General features: G+C 35.4%; 1 protein-coding gene and 1 long non-coding RNA gene across 5 annotated transcripts; both read right to left on the minus strand.

Moving 5' to 3' along the window:
- Positions 1-2,942: 2,942 nt before the first annotated feature.
- Positions 2,943-12,573, minus strand: LOC147397944 (uncharacterized). Of its 2 annotated transcripts, XM_086447043.1 has the most exons (10): positions 12,400-12,573; positions 9,530-10,063; positions 7,720-8,985; positions 7,319-7,640; positions 6,977-7,232; positions 6,672-6,888; positions 5,919-6,283; positions 5,503-5,623; positions 4,729-4,755; positions 2,943-3,102 (listed from the first exon to the last, which is right to left on the minus strand). In XM_086447043.1, exons 1-10 carry the CDS (start codon positions 12,535-12,537, stop codon positions 3,073-3,075), a joined length of 3,276 nt encoding a protein of 1,091 aa, XP_086303169.1. In that variant the 5' UTR covers positions 12,538-12,573; the 3' UTR covers positions 2,943-3,072. The 2 variants fall into 2 exon arrangements, with proteins under 2 accessions (XP_086303169.1, XP_086303168.1); XM_086447042.1 differs by lacking the exon at positions 2,943-3,102 and having other exon boundaries at positions 4,182-4,755.
- Positions 12,574-16,911: 4,338 nt separating this feature from the next.
- Positions 16,912-18,556, minus strand: LOC147397945 (uncharacterized). Of its 3 annotated transcripts, none has more exons than XR_015180140.1 (4): positions 18,153-18,556; positions 17,581-17,728; positions 17,057-17,234; positions 16,912-16,962 (listed from the first exon to the last, which is right to left on the minus strand). It is a non-coding gene; the product is annotated as an uncharacterized LOC147397945 (long non-coding RNA). The 3 variants fall into 3 exon arrangements; XR_015180141.1 differs by having other exon boundaries at positions 17,581-17,692; positions 18,153-18,553; XR_015180142.1 differs by lacking the exon at positions 17,581-17,728 and having other exon boundaries at positions 18,153-18,543.
- Positions 18,557-18,559: the final 3 nt, after the last annotated feature.

Below are 18,559 nucleotides of genomic sequence, written 5' to 3' on the forward strand. Positions count from 1 at the left end.
GAGTTCTAATTAAATAATAACTCTATTTAATAGAATTCTTACTAAAATATAACTCTACCTAAAATAATTCTAATTAAAATACAACTCTACCTAAAACAATCCTAACTAAAATATAACTTTAACTAAAAGAATTCTAATTAAACATTAATTATATCTAAATCAACCATTAAAAAAATCCATAAATAGGGGTCCTCACACCTTATTTTCGTATCCAAAAATAAACCCTAAGAGAAGTAGGTCAAAAAGCTTCCCTAGCCTCCCATAAACCCTAATTTTGAAGCCCTAACTCCTTACCTAACACCCCTACCTCAACTTTAGCTTCAAAAACACCTAGAAACCCTTCAAAAACACCCAGAAATCTATAAATAAATTCAAAAAATCCAGATCTAAGAAAGAGATACCTTGCCTCGGAGCTCAGAGATCAGATCCGGAGACAAAACAAAGCAAGGAATACTACACGAGGAGCTATTCTATCAGATCTGAGGGAACAAAATCGTTGCGTTCGGAAAAGGTGAGTATTTTTATTTTGTTATTATTATTTAGGTCTTGTTAGCAATGTAGTTTTATTTGGGAATTAGTAGAGACCGGCGTTTGCCGGGCGGAGTTGGTGCCTAACACCTTCCAACCCTATAACGTGATTCCCGGACCTGTATTTTTCTTTCGTAGATTAGTTTATTTGTCTTTTAGAGTCAAACTTCGGTTCCTAGACCGTAATAACTAGGTGGCGACTCCCAAACCTCAAAGGTCAAAAGCGGATCTGTGCATCCTGCGGATAGAGGGCGCTTTCAGATACTTGTCGGGTACCTGAAGGAGACTCGTTTCTTATTGAGTCCCTAAGATGGCTACCAAGAATCAAACCATAAAATGATCATGTCCATGATGTTGGACCAAAAATCGACTAATTGATTTCGGGTAATTGAATACCCATTAACACCTTCACCCTAATCCTTTGTAGGAAACCCTTGCTGTTTTGGGGGGAATTACTTAACGAATCTGACAGAGAGATTTTTTTATAAATACGCCTAATTTTTTTGTGGTAATTTGATAGTCTAATTAGTAAACCTTTTTCAAATTGTTGTGATCGATTATTCAAATTGTCAAACAATTCAAATCATTGAGATAAACATTTGCTCCAATCGTAGAGATCAACATTTTACAATTGTCAAATCAATTATTATAGATAGTCAATCTTGACATTTGAACATGAATTGTCGGGATCAATAATTCAAAATGTTTTTTTTTTTTGGATAACCAGGTATCCCTGTAGATAGCGAGCCAAGCCTGTATTTAGGCTTTGCCCAATCCATGGACAATGGTCTTGTCCAAGGACTAGTCCCAAGGCATGTGCAATGCCCGCACATCACACGCACCAAATAAGTGATGGTGCGCCCTCGAGGGTGGCCCTGAGGAATTAATGCTCATATTGGGCATTGAACTCACAACCTACGGGCATTAACCGCTTATCAAAATAATTTAAATTGTTGAGATTGACTATTTGAATTGTTGATCTCAAATTTGAGTTCACCATTTTATTGGGAGGGCGGGCATTAAGAATATATATATTTTTTTATAACTAATTTGGTTGTTAAGATATCACCCAAAAACTTAAGGTGCATTTAGAAACACACCCCTACGACCTTACCACAAGGTCTATTAAGTAATTTTTCTTTTTTTATCCATTGTTTTTTACTTTTCCTAAAGTCAATGCTTATTCTTGGGATCCAATGGATGAAGTAAATAGACTCTTGAGACTAAATTTCACCTGAGGGTTTAAGATGACTCATTTTGAGAAGAAAAATAAAGTTTGACTCATAATGACTGAAAAGAAGGTCGAGGGAGTGGTTTAATAAATGTGTCTGCAAGCTGATTTGTAGAAGAGACAAAGTGTGTGGTAAGAAGACCCAATGAAACACACTCTTGCACATAATGATAATCGATCTCAATGTGCTTAGTTTGAGCGGGAAAAACTGGATTGACAGTCATATACAATGCACTGATGTTATCACAATAGAGTGTAGGAGGCCGAGATAGTGGAATTTGAAGATCCCGAAGAAGAAAAGACAACCACGTCAATTCGCAGGTTGTTGAAGCCATCGACCTATACTCAGCTTCAGCACTAGATCTAGCAACTGTGTTTTGCTTTTTAGCACTATATGAGATACAATTACTGCCTAAGAAAGTGCAATACCCTGCAGTAGATGTCGTGTAAGAGAACATCCGGGCTCCGACCCAATCTGTATCCGAAAAATCATAGAGATCAAAAGTGGATGAAGAGAGAATCTGCATCTCAAAATTCCAAGTGCCACTCAAGTATCACAAAATCCTTTTGATGATTTGATAATGTCCAATTGTAGGACTGTGCATAAATTGACATACAAAATTAACACTATAGGCTAAATCAGGTCGTGTAAATATGAGATATTGCAATGCTCCAACAATACTTCTATAGTGAGATGGATCGGAGAAAGCCTTATGAAGAGTGTTTAAGTGTGATTTTGGAGCCATGGGAGTCGAGATTGGCATGCTCTCATGCATCATTACAGGCTGTCTTAATACATTCCACACTAGGTATTTGCATACGTGCATGCATGATAGCTTGCATAGGGAAGAATATGAAGTATACATATATCATATTTTTTAAACCATAAACCTCACCTTACAAACACGTTTAATTTCTAGAAAAAGAGTCTAACCTTGAGACACAAAACTTTTCTTCCCTTGTTTTTTGGCTTTCTACATAAATAACTAATTGCACGATTTGATAAAATTATTATCTAATCTTTCAAGCAAACAAAGGGGGTTTGATTACAAAGACCACTAGTCCTTTGTGGAGGGATTGGGGGCTTGTTGAAATACAAGCTATGACTCCTCTTTGCATTAAGTGAAGAACAAGAACCTCTTGAAGCCTTCTTTGAGATGGTCCTTGAGAAAGTTTTAGGTGGTGAAACTTTGTGGCTCTCAAACATTAATCCTCCATAACTCTTACATGACTTCAACTTCTTGTATGGTTTCTCAGGCTTGGCAAGATCCTCTAAGCATCTCACAATAGATAAAGATATGAAAGATTGAGATTTACCTTGGAAATGCTGTGATAATCCTCTCCTATAAGGGGAAAAAAAAAAAACATAGAATAATTAGAATCAAGGCTAAAAATCTCGTCACAAAGTATCATTTCAATCAAGAGAACAATCGAGATGGTCTTGGTCGAAATATTCCGATATAAAATCTAAAATATTTTTGAAAATTTATATTAGTGAATGTTTTGTTCCAATCTCGATATAAATTGAAATATTTTATCAAAACATTCTGAAACGAAATGAAATTTTGAACCATGATAGACTTAGTTGAAGGGAAGTTGTTGCATGAGTGAGGACATCTCATAAAAAGGACCTTTAGGTGAATTCTCCCCTCTAAAGGTGAATTTTAATTCCTAGACTTACAAATGTTTACTTGTCAGTTTTTTCCCCCTCTAAAGGTGAATTCTCATAAATCATATAAGAAACTATAAATGTGTCAAGTTAACTGATCTTGTATGAAAAATGTGATTTCTCGTCTGAATTCTCAGTAATCAAACATTTGGTGGAATTGTGTTTCCTATGGAAACTTATTTTCTGGAAATAAACTTTGGGTAAAACATTTTCAGGAATTTAATTACTTCCTTCGGTGACTGCTAGACAAGAATGGAAAATGATTTTTGTTGCAATCAAGACATGGATCCAACTCTGATCATAATGCCAAAAATCAAATAAAACCCAAATTAAATTCAACCAAACCAATTTGCAATTTGTACAACAAACATAGGTCAGGTTGATTTGGTTATAGGAGCCTCGTTAATCACAATTCATACATAAATGATATGGTTTTTGGATCTCATCAGGTTCAGAAAAGATCCATTTAGCATCGATTTGGGTCATGTCTTTCTGACTATATATGAACCAAGGTTTAAAAATCTAGTCTAAGACAATGTTTTGTAAAAAATCAACTAAAATACTTTGCAACATTTCAAGTTCTAATATTTCATTCTGATTTTGGCTGAATTCAGAATGTTTTGTTGCAACATTTTCAAATGGAAGGAGCAGACATGTTTTACAATTCGGTTATAGATGGGGTTCGGAACTGCCGAAGGTGGATTTTATTACAATAATTGTTTAGACTTCAGTCCACTTGTTACAAACCAAACGCGGCGAATAATAAAAATTTCTAAAGAGACAATATGCAAAATGCTAATGATTTTCAGACTTGAAAATTTTCACTTGGTCTGTACTCCCTGACATGGAAAGGACACAGAACCATTGATCGTTTTCCTTGAGTATCCTGAAGAAAAGATGTATGGTTTTGTGCCCTTGACCCGTCAGTCGTGTACAAACCGAGTGAAAATTTTCGAGTCGGAAAATCACATGTCTATGCAAAATGTGGGTGGCCAAATGACTTGAAAAGAGGGGCTGGTGGGACTATGCTTGATGGATCTGTTCCATGAATCATGTTTATACATACAATTCAATTCAAATTGATTATGAAAGAAAATCATGATTTCATAAAATAAAATAAAAAAAAGGCATAAACATTGTGAAACTTAGTTATCAAAATTTAAATCCTAAAGCAGATACAACGATCAAGAATTTAAAAACTAATAATTGGCTAAAGTCATTTTAAAATCTTGAAACCAAAAAAGGAAAAAACGACGATGACACCGATAACAGCATGATATTTATAGTTTAAAAACTGTACCCTGGTTTCATCCCCGATTGATGATTCCTGCATCAAGAAAGCCCAACAATATTAAGAGTAACATCAAGGGGGCACAAACAACGAAACTAAGAAGAATTAGATATTCGGCGTATATGATTAATACAACAGAAAAACCAAACAAACAGAAACCATCAACTAATTATAATCCCTAATGAGTCAAAAGTAAGTTTATAAAGACTTCCTTTTTCTTCTTTTCCAAATAAAAAGATAAAATCAAGCAAAGATTTGTCTCCGACTAAACGACTTAGATGGGGTCGAAAGCAATATGATTCCATTTACATTATCACATTTTTCTTTAATAATATCAATATCAAACTCCGAAAGTAGTATGCTATTTGTCGAATGGTATGTTAAAAACTTTCCAAGTTTTCCATGAACATGAATGGCTATATTCAGCAGCAATTTTAAAATGCAATCTTCCATATTTCTCACATTTAAAATGCAAATTTTAATATTTCTTCATAAAAATGTATAAAACAGCAGAAATTGTATTTTATTTTTAAATATGGCCTACATGTACCATGAAGTTATGAAGTGCAAGCAGAACCAGAGTTGATAACATACACCAATCATCCAGTTGATGGGTATGGCCCTTCATGGAAAGATCCTTTTTAGTGCACAAAGTAGTGTCTGATGAGCGGACCATTCAATACTTAGATTCAATTTTCAGGCAAAATGTTGAACATGACACACAAATATCTATTGGAAATAATGATCACAGACAGAATTAAGTGTTAAATTTGAAGAACTCACCAAAACATTAGTGCTGGACATGCTGATGTGTTGAGGTTCCTTCACATATTTAGAATCGTTGATGTTCTTCAGTCTAACAACATCTGGACTGATTTCCCAACTCATAGGAACTACTAATTTCCTGTAGAAAACAAAGCCTTGTCTAGTGAATTTCTTCACTCAAAAGAACCAACAAAGATTGTTAATGTTAAATGAACCAATATGTGTCTAAATGAAGTTAATGGCTTCTACATACATACAGCTGCAAAACCTCTAATATTAGCTCAAAATGCACAAAGCATGCACCAATTAAACTCAGTTTTGATGGATGATTGTAATTATCCAAGAAAAATACATGTACCCTTTGATCAACATTCGGTTATTTTTTATTTAATTAAAATTATATTTTATAAAATAAAGTAGAGGCCATTTCATACCCTTCAAGGCATTTGAATTTGCAACGGTCCATCTCATCCACTGTGTAGTTCTTGAAGATCATGTCAAGACACTTGGCCAGTTTTGGTATCTCTGATTGAGGCAAAATATCCCAAAACTTCAACACTTGGATATATTCTGAGTTCTCCTTAAGAATATCAACGGTCCAAATAACGTTGAGCCGCTCATGGACCTTGTACTGTTCCAAAAGCTGAGAAGAAATTCCATCCATGACATTGAGGTTTCTTTGCTTTTTAGGATAGCGCCAACCACTTGAAAGCTTCATTAAGAGAGATACCACTTCCTTTAAAGTCATAACTTTCTTTATTTTCTTCATAGATCTCCCAAAATCATCTCCGAAAATAACCTATCAAAATTAACCACATGAGAAGCTCAGACAATTTGAGGTTGACTAGTTTTTTCACCTTCATTCAAGCGAAAAAACATATACCTGACCACTATAAATAAATCGAATTTCCTATTCTCTTCTATTATGGATCAAAATTTATTAGTGCATTTTTCAATAATTATTTCTAGATGGTAAAATCAGAATTAAAATGTCGAAATTATGGATCAAAGATAGAAACTAACGAACAATAGTAGGAGCTGAAAATTGTACTATAACTACAAACAAAATATTTTGTATTTGAAATTTTCAAAAGAAATGCTTTCAGAGGATGACACCTTACGAAGGGATCACTCGTGCATCGGTTTAAGACAAACTAACTATAAGAAAACAGACACAATTGACACACCTTCCACCTTGCCCCTCTGAAAACTAGAGACCTCATGTTAAGTAAAACATCAAATTGGTGAAGCTCAACAGTAGCATATATGATAGCTTCGGCCAATCTTTTGTCATCATCAGCATTAAAGAAACATCCCCGTGCCTTTGCATCAAGGATTAATTTTGTCCAAACCGAGCAACTTTTCATTAAAGTTGAACCGTTCCCCACAATCCAAAGACAATACCTGAAATTGAAGCAACAAATCTCTATGATTTCTACCAAAGAGATTCAAATATGATAGGAACGGCCTACTTTATTATAAGGATAGTTACCTCGCCCTTGTAAGAGCCACATTCGCTCGTTGACAATTGGAAAGAAAACCCACCGATCCATTCCCATTAGACCTTACGGTAGAAATGATTATCACATCCTCCTCACCACCTTGAAACCCATCAACAGATCGAACGCTCACAGAGAAATAATCATGTGAAGCATACTTGACTCCAAGTTTAGTTTTAAGTGCAAAAACTTGAGCTTTATATGGAGATATAACACCAACACTAACCTTCTGCTTGGTAGCGATCGATGCTGGAACCATCAAACTATTCAAAACATCTGATGTAGTGATCAAAGAAGGAAAAAAAATTAGTTCCAAAAAAACTAAAAAATCATACCTCTGTAAAGACTCACAACTATCTCAGAAACCACAGCTACCTCCATCATGTTTTTCTGGCTTGAGTTATCAAACTCCTCCTTCCCATGTACAACATTTATAAAAGAATAAGAGCCGTACATTTTTCCTTGAAGAAAATTCCTTATGTATCTGTCTTGCTTGACATTAGGAGCATCGGAAATTTGTTTTGCATAGAATTCAGAGTTTGGGAATAAGCTTATCGAAGGATGCATTCTATACTGGATATTGAGAAGGTGCTTCCTTTGTCCCAATGATACCAATCTCTCAAACAGACTTCTTCTGAACTCAGCCTTCTCGGAAATCTAATAATTGTAAAATTTCAGAAAACTATATATAATAAACAAAGATTAAGGAATATAGAAGCAAAGAAAATGCTCAAACCTTGCTTTTGACCATTGCAGGTAATTGGCACTCATCGCCTATAAGAATAGCGTGCCGGACACCAGGGAGTTGAAGTGGGATAGCAGATTCACATTCTTTAAGCTGGGCAGCCTCATCAATAACCAACAGCTCCATTGGAATCGATCTGTGTAAACTAACAGAGCTCGAAGCAGTGCAGAAAAGAAGGCAAGCATTGTCCAAACAGAATTTTCTGATTGAAATCTTAGAAAAATTGGGAACATTAATTTTTCCACAAAGAGATTTGAGAATTTGAAGTAATTTATTTCTTCTCCAACATAACACTGACATGGAAGAGCCAACAGTTTTGTTGATTATCTTCAGCTCATTTTCAGTTAAAGTGTCACTATGTAACAAAGTTTTTAGAGAATTAAGCAAATTGAAGGCTTCTTCGATGACTTGTACTTGTACTGATATGTGAGATGTAGGCAAGTGTGTGCACAAACCTCTTAAACAAAAACTCAGGTATGTCTCGAGACAACTGAACCGGTTTCTTATGAACTCCACAAGTGTTAAAACCTCATCGCCGCCTGCTTCATCCTTTTCAGTTTTTGTGTTTTGAGACAGACACGCTTTTTTTCCCTTATGGTCATGTTGCTTCCTTGCTTTGCCATTTTCATCTTTGTTTAAGTTTTGAACATGTTTCTGTTCCTTACCCTTTTTTTGGCTTTCCAGTTTTTTCTTCAAAGCACGCTCCTGCTCGTCTTTCTCCCTCTTTTTTGTTTCTAAATATAGATGGTAAAGATGACTGGGGTCTTCAAGCAACCGTATCATCGAATCTAATTTATGCCTCCATTCTAAACATTGTTCAATAATATTAATACGATAATCAAGAAATACATCAAGAAGGTCATCATGGTCAACAATCTTCATTCGTTCTCCGTTTCCAAACAACACAATATCTCCGAACCCATAATAGTCATGTTGAAGATACTCCTTAACCAAGTTAACGAGGCGTGAAGTTACTTCCACCACTGCAATGTTAGTTGGGGCACATGTAAGTGTTCTGCATTTCATCTTTAGAAGTCCCCAAAGCAATGTACCAACCGTCTTCGTTTTTCCAGTCCCAGGAGGACCCCAGATAAGTCTGACTGATTTCTTATGATTGCATTTACGTGTTGCAATAGAGCTTAAGACTGCATTAATCTGCGACTCATTCAGATTGAATGATTGTAAATCTGCATTCAGGTCTCTTCCTTGGACACAAACAGATTCTTGAGAGGAACATTGGTCACAACTATCCCCAACCTGTCAAAAATAATTAGAACTACAATTAGTTATCCTACTAAATTATTTACCGCCATCAAATTTGAGCTGAATTTTGTCATTGTTATTTACTCTTGGTTGCACCTTATGATGCTGTATTGTTGTACCTTGCATCATTCACAAAGTCAAATCTTGTATAGAAGATATTGCTTGAAGAGATTTTTTATATTAAGAACAAAAGAAGGTAAGTGGTGCATCCGCATTACAAGGATTATGGACACAAGGGTCCATTTGGTTCACGGAGTTGTCCTCTGTGAGTGTAGGACTTCTGAAAGTTGAGAGTTAATGACAACCGAAGTGTTTGGTTGCCAATGAGAATTCACTCTTGAGTCACGCGAGAGTAGTCATCAATAAAGGTAGTATAGTAGCGAAAGCCATCAAGAGATGTGGTTGAGGAAGGATCCCAAACATCAAAGAGAATCAACTCAAACATGAACTTATAACAATGCATGCGTGAAAAATATTTCTAACATGTTTAGTGAGTTCACAAACCTCCAACTCCAATGAGTGGTGTCATGATACATACCATGGAGTCAATATGCAACACCTCCTTAATAATGCTCTCCTTCTCCAAGTGCAGTGCTGTCCATATACGAGTATTCGTTGTGATATTTATCAGAAAAATGGCGACGAATTTTTCTTTCCTCTTATGCTTGCTTTCTTGATCCACAATGGGTCTCGATGCAAGGACTTCGAAAAAGTCAGGATCTTTCCCTCGACCCATGACTATGGCAGGAAGATAGGGTCTTTGGGGTCTGTTTAAATCGTTGATGTGCCGCGGTCTCACATCTGATATAGCAATTACATCCCCAGTTTGGGGCGCATAGATTTCCACCTTATTCTTATTGTCCTTCAGAGTTTTAACCATTATGTTGTAAAAAAAGTTTTTGGGTGGCTCATAAAGTTTTGACATCTTAACAGATACTATTTGACATGTAGGCTGTTGAGGCAGTTTCATCATGCTTGAAAACATATCAGAATGAGTTTCCTCAATAAGAGGGTAAATAAATGACTTCAAGTAATGGTTGACTGATGAAAATGTTTCTGGAATCTTCACCACCTGCATTAAAACACACATTTTAATAGGTTCCATGAAGAAAACAAGCAAGCAAATAAACAAACAATTGTTCTCCACATGCATCTTAACCAATCAGTAAGTGAAGAGTAAAATAGTTGATGGATTATGTACTAAGGGAGTTGGGAACCTACAACACCAACAGTTAATATAGTTATGCTCATAGGACTACATATGTGGCAATGGATGGACTAACTCTCCAATCGGGCGGATGGGCAATCACAAATTAATCTAATTATTGGTAATTGCCCACCATGCATGAGGATGTTGAGCGCGAGAAATGGGGAACATCATGTTCAAAAATATCGTAAGATATGAATATGTAGGGAAATTAGTGTTCATCAAGCATTGAAATCCAATCTAAGACCGGCGCACAGCCCAATAGTATTCGGGGCCTATTTACTTGTCAGGCTGTAAATTATCTTCTACATACTAATACACATAATTTACAGCCTGACAAGTAAATAAGCCTGAATACTATTGGTCTGTGCATGGGTCTAAGATTGGATTCCAAGCCTAAACCACCAACCCAAACCTAAATATCAATCGGACCCAATAACACTACCCAAATCTTGACCAAGACTGACCAAGATGAGCGTAAAATTGGCCAATTAGATTAGATTATTTTTCATTATGGACTAAATAGGCTGGTGGAGGCTTGCAAGTGCCAGCTAGCTTAGTTAGTAAAGTCTTTGGGTGATGATTACATGACTAGATTTAAATCCTACCAACACTAAGTTACTGAACTCATTAAAAACATGCATACTAATCCACAAATAAATAGGCAGGTGGGTGGACGGCCACCATACTCTCAAATTTAAAATTAAAATTCAACGGTGAAAAACAATTTTTTTTTTGTGAAAATCCTTAAAATTTTGTGTTCTACATCTGAATGCCATCTGATCATGTCTTTCGATGCCACAAGGTGGGGCGGTCAAGAAACTTTCCTTAGAGCAACTCCAACTGGCTTTAAAACTCTAAATTTATAGTCAGAGACATCCGAAACTAACTCAACTGGTCTCTATTTTAAAGAAAGCCCCTCTAGATCATGGTTCACATCTCTAAATATGAAAAATATTGAGAAATTTTAGAGGGCCTCTCTAAAGAAATATTCATGTTCTCTTAATACCGATTTTATCCCCCTTTTTGTCATAAATTTCCTTTTCAACTTTCACTTTTCATGGAACATCTTTTAAATACTATTTTTGTCACTTCGTCTTTTCAAGATTTTCAAGTGAATGACTGTTTTTTAGAGAAGGTGTTATATGTAGTTCAAATTAGATCCACTCATTTACCCCAACTTTACATTAGTGGTCTAAGTGATTAATACATCTACAAGGGTGACTCATATCCACTACTATGTGCGATTAGAATATCGATTTTCTTGTCATTTTTGACTCTATAATATTTATTAAGTATGAAATCAAACCATGATTAATGTATTTTGCAAGCAATGATATTATTAAATATTTTTCATTATTAAACATTTATAATGGTATAGTTGTTAAAGATAGTTGTTTTATATTAGAAGGTAGTGATAACAAAATGAGCAAAACACAAGACAACAAACAATGGCCAAATAAATATTTGATACCAATGATACAATGCATCTCATGCACATTATTACAATGCTATTATCTCAAATATACCTCCTACATTTATAGTCCTATAATTTCCCCAAAGATTGTTTAATAATATCCTTCCAATTTTATTACTTTTCCTCTTTTACTCCCTTAACCCTCAAAGAGGATGCTCTCGGGTCTTATATAATAAAACAAAATAGTTATCTTCTCCCAATGTTTATCCCCCATAAAATGTGGTTTAGATTAAATCTTACATGTATATCAAGCAACAATTTCAACTTTGCTCCTTATTCAGTGCTCCCTCTCAAATTTTATTCTCTTTCATCTTCTCCCTCTTTTTCAATAATACCCCCTCCAACTTTATTGCCTTTACCCTTTATTTTTTTTTTTAAGAATAGGCTACTCAACCTGACCCAATAATTAAACGAGACTAGACTCAATTTGTGATGGGCTGGATTGGATTGGGCCCATCCATATAAGAACCACTTCTCTATAATTCAAGTCTACCGAGTTAACCGGGTCTTTTTTACAACCTAATTAATTTTTGAATGATATAACACATAAAATAAAGTTTTGCATTCACAAAATATATATATATATTAATGAATAAACCGATTTCAATGAGTTGACTCGTCCAAGACGAGATGACTCAAACTAGTCAACAATTCACATGCCATGGGAAGAACATATAGGGAGATATGGAAGAAGAATGTGTGAGTGAGATAGATTGAGAGAAACCTTATCTTTGTAAAGGTTTTTGTTGAGAATGTGTTCGATAGTCCAAGAGAAGACCACATCAACCAAACCATTGTCTTGTTGTTTTTCCTTTCCCCCATTACTTGAGGAGCCCATTTCTTCCTTTCTTCTACTTTCCATCTCTGCACCAAAGAAAAGAAAAAAAAAAAAAAAACATATCACATCACATCAACTCTCTCTCTCTCTTTCTCACACACACACACTCACATGTATATATAGCTTCTTTCATACTTTCATCGAAATTTGCATGTATGAGAGATTGAGAGACATTTAGAGTATAAGAGAAGAGGTTTCTTAGCTATAAATAAATCAAATAACATAGAAAAAGAAAACTTAGAAATGTCCAATTTTCTCACTCTCATTACCTCTTATGCTTTTTTCTTTGAAAGAGACTTCCAATTCTATCTTTTAGTGTTTTAGTAGGGAAGGTGACAAGAATAAAGTGTACAAGACTTATGGTTTAAATCTCCAACTATGCGTGTAGGGAAGGTGCCAAGAATAAAGTGTACAAGACTTATGGTGTAAATCTCCAACTATGCGTCTCCCGCCCTCCCTTCCTGCCCTCCACTACTAAACTACTACTACGTACGGTTTGAACCTTTTAATAGCTAATAAATTAAATTAAATAAAGTGAACCCAACTATATCTGCAAAGCAACTCAAGAGCCGGGCGATTTGATTCGTAGAGTTGAAAGTTCGCAATTACATGTTTACCCATAATTTTAAGGTAAAACTAGAGTGTGTGTGTGTGTGTGTGTGAGACTAGAGCTGTCAATGTATCGGGTCCGGATCGAGGTCGATTTGGTACTGATCTAATAAGGATCAGATCCGGGACTGATTTGATAAGTATCGGATCGAATCCGTATTGGATCGGGTGTTATTGATACTCAATATTAAGAACCAAATCTGGTCCATTAACACTCGGATTGGGCCAAACTCAATTTTGTTTAAAAAATCTAAATAAACTGTACATATTCCAACAAATATATAATATAATCATATATTTTTTAATATATTATCAGATCGGGACCTTTTCAGAGATCAGGACATGGTTGATATAGATATGATCCAGTAAAATATCGGATTGAAACCTTATTAGATCAGATTTTTATCAAAATCCAAACACATCGATTTAAATCCGAAGTTATTCGACCGGATTTCAGGTCTAATCCAATCCATTGACAGCCCTAAGTGTGACGCTAACACATAAGATTTTTCCACACGAAGTAGGGATACACTTTACCATCCACTTGACACCATACTAATGGCACAGTAGAATTGGTGGGAAATTGACCTGAAATCCAATTCGTTTTGGTCCAATAATTTCATTCTCAATTAAAGAATCATATTTGATAACCTAACAAATTGGTTTGATCAATCATGTCTTGATTGAACAAATTATGTATATTATATTATATTACACTGTTTAAAAGTCATGATTAGGAGTATTAATGAGATGGTTCTGGCTTGGATCCTAAGCAATTAAATTTTTTTCTCAAAATTAATAGATTGGGAGCCATAAAAATTTCCTTAAACAATTCCAATTCTTAGTCCCTATATGTTATCAGTTCGGCATCTCAAGTTTTGTCCTAGTAGAAGCTATTCTATCAAATTCTTATTTGATCGGTTGGTCTCATATCAACCACGACCCAGACCCGATCCATTGAAAACCCAAACCACACGTATGGAGCCCCACACAGCGCGTCTGTGTATGAAAGCTTACTGGTCATCATTTTTTTTTACTTTAAATGCATGTCGTTTTAACTTCTTTTCCACTACACTAATGCTGGGGTCACATTAGATTTGTTGCAATTTTTTACATTTCTGACTTATATGTGCGTACATAACATGTTTTTTACTCATATCTTGAGGAAATAATCTACGGTTATATTCGCACCCCACGTCAGAAATGTAAATCCTAGTGTGACACCAGCACAACTCTTTTCACATTTAATCTCTCCTACGCTCCATTCGGATCATGGGTTAACCCGTCTCTTCGTTTCCTCACACAGCCTCCGAAACCTCAAACGTACGGACATCACATGAAACCTAAAGAGTTTGACTCGCCTTAACTTAGATGGTGAAGAAAGAAAAGTCATACCAAGTCTCCTCTACCGTCAAAAATACATCGAGATTTGTAAAATAAATTTTCAATTAATAAAATCTTATGTTACGCATCTCGAGGAATTTTTGATGGTGGATGAGGCTTAGTAAGGCCTTTTTCCTCACTATCTTAGTAAGGAATGGGGTTGCTCAACCATAAATAACATGGGTCCCACTTGGCCACTATGTAAAGGTTGTTCTACGAACACGGTCATGTAATTTGTCTGACATTACTGGCCCTTTAAAAATAGAGAGATTTAGCTAGCGAACCTTGCTGTTGTATTTTTATTATTAAAACTCCCTTGAAGATATGACAACTCCAAAGGAACCTTAGTTTATTAAATTTCTTACCCAATAATCCTTGAAATGAGATCCACATTCTTTAAAACAAGTTAAATACCTGTCCATACCCTCATTCTTTTAATCAAGAGTCGCGCTAATCTGACTCGAAAAAAATCACTCAAAATTCACTCGTTAATTTGACATGACATGTGCACAAATTCATATATCTTTTTCTTCGTGAAACACAAGGAAAAAAGATCTAAGGTTATGTACACATGCCACATCAAACGAGTGAATTTTGAGTGACTTTTTTCTAGTCAACTTATCGTTAGTCTTAAATCAAATTAGAAAGTGGCATGTGCAATCACAGACGTACCAAAAGAATTTATTTATAATTTAAAATATTAATTAAAGATTTTTTCTAGATTAGACAATTATAAAAAGGAATATTTTGGTAATTTTGAAAACTAAACAAATTGATTCTAGTATCGTGGGTTGCAATTTTTTGGATTTTTGACTAAACTAAACTTGTTTATATTAAATTTAAATATAAAAGTGAGGCCATTTAAAGGCCACTCAAATTTTGGTGTTGATCCACTTCTATTCCTTTCATTATAATAGTAAAGATATTTATTATATCCTCTCTCTCTTTTCAACATCAATTATCTCTCCTAAAATCATCATTGTGACGACACTATCACGTTGGCAATCCAAAGTCAATGTTGGTGTTGTATTCTCAAATCTTATTTTTTTATATTTGTTTTTATGATCCAACCTTCTTCACTATGACCATCCAGTTGATTGATGTGTTATTCTTGGCCATCTTTGGTCTTCTGAGTAAGTTCTATAATTTTTGAGTCGTGATAATATGACTCGCTAGGTGGCATACTCAATCGACCCCATGACATGGACAAGTTCAAGAATCGTAGATCTGTACACCTTAGGATCACTACAAAATAAACGGTCTTTACCGGCGTTTCCAAATCGCCGCCATATGATAAGGAAGCGTCGGCATTACATATCAACGGCGGTTAGCCTTTGGCTGGCAATTATGGCGTCGAGGAAAGCTATAGCGGCGCTTTTAGCGGCGGTTATCGAACCGCCAGAAATAATATATTTTTTCCGGCGGTTTTATGATCAATTACCGGCCATTCTAAAATACCGATACAGCTCATAAAGTACACGTGTATTTTCTATTACTGGCGGTTATAAACAGCCGGAAATACATATTATTAACGGCGCTTTTGAGGAACCGCCACTGAAATACTGTATTAGCGGCACTTTAAAATCTGCCGGTAATATACTATATTAACGGCATTTCGATAATCGCCGTTAAATAAGATATTAGAGGCGCTTAATAAACTGCCGGTAATATATAATTTTAACGGCATTTTCTTGAAATCGCTGGTAAATCATGCATTAGAGGCGGTTGATTAACCGCCGCAATACATAACTTTAACGGCATTACTAAGAACCGCTGGTAAAATATTGCATTAGTGGCGCTTTAGAAACCGCCGGTAATAAAATTACAATACAGAAAAAAAAAATCCCTATATCCCTATAATAAAATTACAATTAAAAAGATAAAATCCAGCTTAAATTGGTTTGCTGAACTTGAAAATTTATTGTCTTGTACGACATCTAATTGATTATTCAACTATGAAAGACACTAATTATGTAACTCAAAGGATAAAAAGGCCTGAAACAAATTGGAATGCGTAGAAAGATAAAAGTAAAATACGATAGAAGTTGGGTTCAAACATAAACAAATGAGTTCACAAGAATGCTGGACAAGGATCTTTCAGCATTAACAATTTGTTAAAAAATGAAAAATAAATAAAAAATCAACAAAGACCATTGCTTGATGATGTTCAATAAATTAAACCCAATACCAATAACATCTTGATTCTCCAATCTTGAAGCTCTAGTAGCCATCAGTACAACCATATCCTTGTCAACACCTTTTGCAAGAACCTGTGGCAACATAATAATTTCTTGCAACATAAGTTCTAATGCAATGGAGCTATGCAAGTAAAAAGGATTTTTATAAGAGTACAAAAATGGAACAATGTAAGAGCAGACAGGTATAAGGATTTTTATAAATAGGTATAAGTTCTAGTTTTCTGAAGTGTGACTCTTGCGGTATTTTCTGTCTATATAACTTTCACATGCATGCAAAAATGATAGAACATTTGAATTATAATCAGTAAAGAAGCAATCAGTTCCGGTAACAAAGACATACTTATCATCTTTACCTTCAGTGTTATAAATGGGGTATTAGGAGCCCGAGAGCAATCTGTGGAACCGTTGTAATCTTGAAGCATAACCATTTAAAGACTTAGCCTGGTCATGGCATGAATATCTTCCCTCAAGTGACCTATTCCATTTCCTTCTCATGTGAAAGAAGTCTTCAGTGTCCAAAACATAGGAGACCTGTCACACACAAATTCCAAAATAACAAACTTGAAAGAACTGACATGTTACTCCTCAATGACATTAAAATTCATATATATCAAAACTAATGAGTATGGTAGCTTGATAACCCCAAGGGGTTGGTCTAGTGGTAGCCGAGCCTTGATAAGCTCCTTGGGAAGGGTAGGTCAAGTGTTTGAAAACCCATGAAGCAATGAATTCCTCGGGGCCACCCTCTACCCTCGACTCAACCAGTTGCACATAGGACTTTCCTAGGAGGGTCGGTGTGTGTGACTGGGGGATTAGTCTCACCTAAAGGGTGGGGATACCCACAATAAGACCAAAAAAAAGTATAGCCGCTTGATACCTTGGATGAATTGCAAGCTATCTTACACTCAAGACCAGTGGATAATCGAACTTCTTCCATGGCCTTAGATGTAAAAAGAAACTCATCTCCACACGTGTATTTGCGTTTGTTTCTGCAACATCATCAGTAGGTATAAATAAATCATACCCTATTAATGCATCAAACAGTTTAAATAATTTGATCTATCATATTTATACATGGGAGTTAAGACCATTATGGAATCAAGTATTTAGTCCCACCAGGCTCTAGGGAAAAAAAACATATTACATTGATTGCAGAACAAGGCAATCTACATGCCAGTTCTTGTTTTTGCTAAGGTCCAAACTTCTTTCTCATTTATCATATTTGTATGATCTAATAAAATCAAGACAACATAAAGATCGGTATTTTATTATTTTTTTTCCGATTCTTAAAGGTTGTTATTGTTAGTGTCTATGAAATGAATTTCTCAAATATGGTAGAAACTTGAGAGAAAATCGTAATTAATAAGAGGGACACAAATGAAAAGATATTTGGGCGCAAGTAGCAGAAGGCAACATGTGTAATTCACAGTGAAGGGTGGAAGAACATACCCCTGAAGTATGGAAAATGCAAGTCCTGAAATGATAACTGCCCGGTGATGCCCAAGATCTACAATTATTTGTTTAGGCAACCACGAACTGAAAAGCAATTCTTCTACAATAGTAACACCGACTGCAGTTACAATTGCTCAGCCAGCTAGTATTAGCAATTCTGCATACATCTTGAGCCTGCGAGTAATCACCTCTTTGTGAAGAACCAATGCCTTTCTTTCCCTTTTTTTTCTTTAGCCAAGAAAAAATGCCTGATTGCTTTTCCTGGCTTCTAGCACCCCAATCTTCAATGGCTGATTTGATTCTCTTCTCTTGGAAAAAGCTTTCCTTGAACATGCTACCCATCTTCATTCAACAAAATAAAAAACATTGTAGTTGAGCGTCTCGAAATTGTTTCCAAGCAAGTC

This window comes from Akebia trifoliata, chromosome 7 (assembly GCF_017979445.1).
Source record: "Akebia trifoliata isolate Shusen 1 chromosome 7, ASM1797944v1, whole genome shotgun sequence".
In the NCBI taxonomy this organism is placed as follows: Eukaryota; Viridiplantae; Streptophyta; class Magnoliopsida; order Ranunculales; family Lardizabalaceae; genus Akebia; species Akebia trifoliata.

What these genes read in the sequence shown, in the direction of transcription:
- LOC147397944 (XM_086447042.1), bottom strand. Translation starts at nt 12,537, where the DNA reads ATGGAAAGTAGAAGAAAGGAAGAAATGGGCTCCTCAAGTAATGGGGGA. An exon ending in AAAACCTTTACAAAGATAAG is followed by an intron (nt 10,064 to 12,399) that starts GTTTCTCTCAAT and finishes GTTTTAATGCAG; the next exon opens with GTGGTGAAGATTCCAGAAAC. An exon ending in AAATTCAAATGCCTTGAAGG is followed by an intron (nt 5,624 to 5,918) that starts GTATGAAATGGC and finishes TGTTTTCTACAG; the next exon opens with GAAATTAGTAGTTCCTATGA.